Here is a 6,499-nt window from a genome sequence, read left to right on the forward strand (position 1 = left end):
GCTCAAAGGGGTGGGGCGCTGACCCCATACGCCAGAGGTGGTGGGTTCAAGCCCAGCCCTGACCAAGAAAAAAAAAACAAAAACTAAAACTAATACCATGAAGGTCCAGGAAATATTTATATCAATACATTAAGAACCTTACCTATATCTTTTCGTCCTGGTTTTTCAAAACGTCTGTCACCCCTAGAAAAGACAATGTTTCGAACAATGCATGAGCATAATATATAAATTTCCCGTCCATGACATTCACTTTCTCATTTTTCTTTAGCAGCATTTGTTTCAAATTATAAAACAAATAAATACGTGGTTATTAACTAATATTTAAAAAATACCGAAAACAAAGATAGAAATAAAACCATATACCACTGTACCTACCAAAGCTTGGTTTCTGTTGACCCAAAAATTCTAATTAAACACAGTTTTATAAACTGTTTTAGACTGTTTTCTCACATTATTAAATATTTTCAAAGCCACCTTTAATAGTTATGTAGTATTATGTAGTATTCTACTGTGTAGATATACAATTACATAAAGGCAGTATCAATCTGTTTGGCTTGTTTCCTTTTTTTTTTTTCCTTTTTTTGAGACAGAGTCTCACTATGTTGCCCTCAGTAGAGTGCCAAGGCCTCACAGCTCACAGCAACCTAAACTCCTGGGCTTAAGTGATTTTCTTGCCTCAGCCTCCCAAGTAGTTGGGACTACAGGCACCTGCCACAATACCCAGCTACTTTTCTTTGTTGTTGCAGTTGTCTTTGTTTAGCTGGCCCAGGTCAGGTTCGAATCCACCAGCCTGGGTATATGTGCATATACCTCACTGAGCTATGGGCACTGACCCAATTATTTCTTATTAGAAATATCATCACAGTGAGCATCCTTATATATATATATATATATCTTTCTGCAATGGCCCTCACTAATCTTTACATACTTGGAATAAAAGTTACAAACTATACAGAAATAATATGCATTTACTAAGACCTACAAAGAAGACAACAGCAATGCATCCTACTGAATTGCTCACCAAAATAGCAAATCAAATTAATTATCTACACTGGCACTAATATATTAACTTATTTATCTAATCTGCTTCTTTCATTAAATAAGAACCATTTAAAAATTTTGTACACCTTGACCTTCAAAAATTAAACGCATTTTTAAAAAAATGAAACCTTGTAACTATACAAAAAGACTTCTCTCTACAGAAAGCAGAAATTAAATGTTTTTTATATTTAATATCAAAAAATCTGTGCAGAGATCTGGATCCTTTAGTTACCTTTCTTCCCAGCTCTGTGATCTATGCATTTCCCTGCCACCTCCTCGACCAAATACACCCTCTACTTCATCAAAACTTCTTTGGTAGAAACCACATTCACCTCTGCCTCTGCCTGAAAATAAGAAAACAGAAAAAATGACCAATGTCAACATCTGGCACACATTCAACACCATACAATAATCTCTAAAGTTCAATCTCTGCACAAAGCAGAATGTCTGCATTTAAATTTTAGCAAGGTCTGTGAGATCAACAATGGCACTGAAGCAACTAAACCACAGAAGGTTGAATGAAACAAGTTCAAAAACTAATGTTAACAATATCAATCCTAGTCCTGAACAAGAAAAGTCTCTCCGTTAAACTCTATCATGAAAGTTCAATAGTGAAATTCTAATTAATCCAATAAAACATCAATGTAAATTAACCATTTGTTGGACTATTTTCGATAAAAAAATGAAGAAATACTGATTTGGAGAGTTTGCAGAAAAAGGAGCTAAACAACCACACACACAAAAGTTAAAATACTTTATCTAATCCCAGAGAAAGGATAACTTTAACACAATCAACTCTAAAACTATCAATGTCATGAACTCCTCACAGGATATTCCACAGAAATCCACCAAAGGCATCCTTTACTCTTAAATCTTTTTTTTTTAAATTTGTCTTCTTAGATAAGCTTTATAACAAGTCCAGTACTGTTATTTAAAGATTCATGAGAACAATGTTTATCTTTAGTTAAGTCAAGAATATTTTGGTTACATATCAAAGAAAAAAAAACAAAAATTTTAGGAATACGTTACAAACAATTTCTACACATGTAAAATGATTCCAAACCAGGCCATTGGTGCTGTGGGATATTTTGTTCTATTTGTCTAATCCAGTGTCTATAAAAGTCTGTAAACTTTTTCATGAGCCTGAATCATATGGGATTGCACATTTTGCATTTTTTTTTATTGTTTGGGATTCACTGAGGGTACAAAGAATTAGGTTACACTGATTGCATTTGTTGAATAAAGTCCCTCTTATAATTGTGTCCCGCCTCCTACTCTCTAATCTTAAAGTAAAAAAAGTATCAAAACTAAGTTCAAACCACAGAGTTGCTAGGAGTATATAGATGTAGGAATTTAGAGACTCTGGTGGCAATGTACACTAGCCTTTATTCAAGGCAATTTGGTTAGATCTATTAATATTTGATTCAGTAATACGAGTAACAGTTTATCCTAACAGAAATACTTGTACAAATATGCAAACTATACAGGTATTAATAGCAATTTTAAAAAATAGAAACAATCTAATCAACAAAGGATCACTAACAAAACTCTGATAAAAAAAAAAAAATACAGTAGAGGCGGCACCTGTGGCTCAGTGGGTAGGGCCCTGGCCCCATATATTAACGGTGGCAGGTTCGAACCCGGCCACGGCCTGCTAAAACAGCAATAACAACCACAAAAAAGCCAGTGTTGTGGCGGGCATCTGTAGTCCCAGTTACTCGGGAGGCTAAGGCAAGAGAATCACCTAAGCCCAAGAGTTGGAGATTGCTGTGAACTGTGATGCCACAGCACTCTACTGAGGGTGACAAAATGAGACAATATCTCAAAAAAAAATATATATATATGTATATATTAGAATACTTTATAAAGCCACAGAAAATAAAGTATTGACATTAACAGAAATCTACATTATTCTGTTGAACAACAAACACAGACCACAGAGTAATACATATAAAAATCATTCCATTTATATAAATGATGCAGCTATGATTAGGGTCAAGAAGGATGTACATCCAATTGCTGGGCTGGGAAGAAGACGACAGTATGCACTTTCAGCTTTAAATTTTCTGTTCTGTTTTCCCAACAAATAAACACGATGTGTATCCAGCATGTGAGAAAACTGAGGTAGTGGGGTCTGAGGATGTATTTATAACTAAATGAAATCTTAGCCATCATCCATAACTCATTTCTCCTATGATGCAAAATAACCCACAGGAAAATGATGGATACTGAATAAAAGCATCAACACATTCCAAATCTAAACATAAATGAGGTAAATAATTACGGTAGATATTCACGTGGTATTTCTACTTTATAGTTATAATTTATCAAGAAATGACTTGGACAGCGCCTGTGGTTCAAAGGAGTTGGGCGCTGGCCCCATATGTCAGAGGTGGCAGGTTCAAACCCAGCCCCGGCCAAAAATTGCAAAAAAAAACAGAAAGAAAGAAATGACTCAGAACGCAGTTGTAATTTTACACAATACCAAAATAATGCCCTGATTTGTCTTGTGAGTAATCTTAGGAACAATGGACACCCTCTTGACTAGTCCCCAAATCCATTGCTTCTTTTCTTTTTTGTTTTTGAGACAGTCTCACTTTTATCACCCTCGGTAGACTTCCGTGGTGTCATAGCTCACAGTAATCTCATACTCTTGAGCTCTAGTGATTCTCTTGCCTCAGCTTCCCGAGTACCTGGGACTACAGGCACCCGGCACAATGTCCAGCTATTTTTTAGAGACAGGCGCTATAGTCCCAGTTACTCGGGAGGCTGAGGCAATAGAATTGCCTAGCCCCAGGAGTTAGAAGTTGCTGTGAGCTTGTGATGCCACAGCACTCTACAGAGGGTGATAAGGTGAGACTCTGTCTTTACAAAAAAAAAAAGAAAAAAGATAATGCCTTTTTTTAATGATAAAAGCAGCAGCAGGTGACAGTTGTGTGCATTTAAACATCCCAACTAAATAAAATAGGAAGATGACTACTTGATGCTGTTTCTGCCATCCATTTATATGTTTGTTTAAATTTTACTAGTTCAGGGTATTTAGCAGTCTGGATGTCAGCAGATTTTCTTATCATAGTTTCTTCAAACTACAAAAGGCTAGGATAATAATTTAATGTTAACTCTGCCCATGCCAAGAAAAGCCACAGTAATCATTATTTAACCATCAAGCTAAAATTAAGTAATGAGTGAAAAATACAAAAGCATGTTAACAACTACGACCTTGTTTTATAAAATGAACTATTGAGACCATTTACAAGAATCACAGGTAGTTGTGACAATGGAAGTATCTTTCAGTCAGCACATGCATTCAACTAGTTTCATGCCATTCTTTTACATTAACATGTTAATCAAGTCACTATATGTCAAAACACCTATCTTATATACATACCCATTGACATTCTGAATGTAAGATTTCTATCCTATGTAATAATTCTTCACTTCAAAAGAAATTAGAAATCAGGAACAAATCATAAATCATTCTCTTGTTTCTCAATAATTTTTTTATTAACTAATTATTTTGGGGGGACAGGGTTTGCTTTTGCTCAGGCTGATCTCAAACTCCTGGCCTCAAGCAATCCTCCTACCTCAGCATTCCGAGGTGCTAGGAACAGGAACCAATTCACTCAATGGGCCTTTTTTTTTTTTTTTTGAGACAGGGTATTATTTTGTCCCCCAGGCTAGAGTACAGTGCTGCGATCATAGCTCACTACAGTTTCCAACTCCTGGGTTCAAGCCATCTTCCTGCCTTAGCCTCCTGAGTAGCTAGGACTATAGGCAAATGCCACTATGTCCTGCCAATTTTTTTTATTTTTTTATAGAACAGGGCTTCATTATGTTTCCTAGACTTCTCTTCAACTCCTGGGCTAAAGTGATCCTCCCACCCTGATCTCCCAAAGTGCTGGGATTATGGGTATGAACCACTGTGCCTGTCTCAACAGGTAATTTTGTTTTAAAGGGCCCATTTAGCACACAATTTGTAGCTACACAAATGGGGGCTCACAATTCTTGATTAAAAAGATCTCTTGACTTGGCTTGGCATCTGTTGGTTAGAGTGCTTGCCACATACTGATGGGTTGGAACCCAGCTCGGGCCTGCTAAACAACAATGACAGCTGCAACAAAAAAAAAAAATAGCGGGGCATCATGACAGGCCCCTGTAGTCCCAGCTACTTGGGTAGCTGAGGCAAGAGAATCGCTTAAGCCCAAGAATTTGAGGTTGATGTGATCTGTGATGCCACAGCACTCTACTCAGGGTGACATAATGAAACTCTGTCTCAGGAAAAAAAAAAAAAAAAAACACTCTGACTTTCCCTGAAAAGCACTGGAGGCAAAACTGCCTAAATACAACCTCTCCTTGCTAGCAACCCACAGGAGAAAAACACAGGAAATGCCCAAGTAGCAGGCCAAAGTCGTTGACTGGTCAGCCCCATCTCCAAAACACCATCACACCACCAAGAAGATGGATCTGAGACAAATTCTGGACTAATGGAACATAACTGGGAGTGCAAATCTGAATTATCTATAGAGCTCCTAAAGCACACACATGCCTAGATACCACCCAAATTTGTGTTGCAGAGATAGTTGGGTTTTTTTGAGACAGAGTTTCATTTATTAACCCTTGGTAGAGTTCCGTGAAGTCACAGCTCACAGCAACCTCCAACTCCTTGGCCTTAGGCAATTCTCTTGCCTCAGCCTCCCAAGTAGCTGGGACTACAGGCGCCCACTACAACACCCAGCTATTTTTTTTGTTGCAGTTAGGCCAGAGCTGGGTTTGAACCCATCACCCTCGGTATATGGGGCCAGCACCCTACTCACCAAGCCACAGGCGCCGCCCAGATATAGTTTTATAAGCTTTATTAGGTAAGTCTAAGAATGCCTCAAGTTAAAAACTACTGTTCTAGAGATGGACAAGTAAATTCAGAAGGAACAAAAACACTACTAGGTACCTAGCATAACAAGTCAAGAGTTTCAGTTAGACTCTTCATTATCACACCAGCATTCCCACATTCTAAATGGACTACCTAAAGAAACCTCTTACCAAAAATGAACAATTGAACACATTCCCTATAAATATTGTACACAAATTATTCATTAAGGCACAACCTTAAAAAGAATTTAGACACTCAAGCCCATCTTGGTGATACGATATGTGGAGACAATGGTCACTGCAAACACCCAACTCTTCCATTTCTAAAGCATCTCAAAGAGAAAATTACGAGGTATGTTTAGAATATGATTTAACTGGTTTAAGAGTGTGCAAGTCAATATTTACACTACAAACATTAAGAATGCCCTTATAGGCTCGGCAGCTGTAGCTCAAACAGCTTAGGTGCCAGCCACATACACCAGAACTAGAGGGTTTGAATTCAGCCCAGACTCACCAAACAATGACAACTACAACAACAACAACAAAAATAACCAGGTGTGATAGCAAGCGCCTATAGTCCCAGCTACTTGGG

The 6,499-nt window shown here is 37.5% G+C and overlaps 1 protein-coding gene across 3 annotated transcripts in view; it reads right to left on the reverse strand.

The window, feature by feature from the left end:
* GIGYF2 (GRB10 interacting GYF protein 2) overlaps window positions 1-6,499 on the reverse strand; it is a 145,264-nt gene that overhangs the window by 91,757 nt on the left and 47,008 nt on the right. For all 3 annotated transcript variants that reach the window (XM_023510308.1, XM_012802254.2, XM_023510307.1), the window contains 2 exons: window positions 1,274-1,385; window positions 143-183 (listed from right to left, as the gene is read on the reverse strand). In XM_023510308.1, coding sequence (XP_023366076.1) covers window positions 143-183; window positions 1,274-1,385 — 153 coding nt within the window. The remainder of the gene's footprint in view (window positions 1-142; window positions 184-1,273; window positions 1,386-6,499) is intronic.

The sequence above is a fragment of the Otolemur garnettii genome, unplaced genomic scaffold, assembly GCF_000181295.1.
Source record: "Otolemur garnettii isolate 467f Iridium unplaced genomic scaffold, OtoGar3 scaffold00013, whole genome shotgun sequence".
Taxonomy (NCBI): Eukaryota; Metazoa; Chordata; class Mammalia; order Primates; family Galagidae; genus Otolemur; species Otolemur garnettii.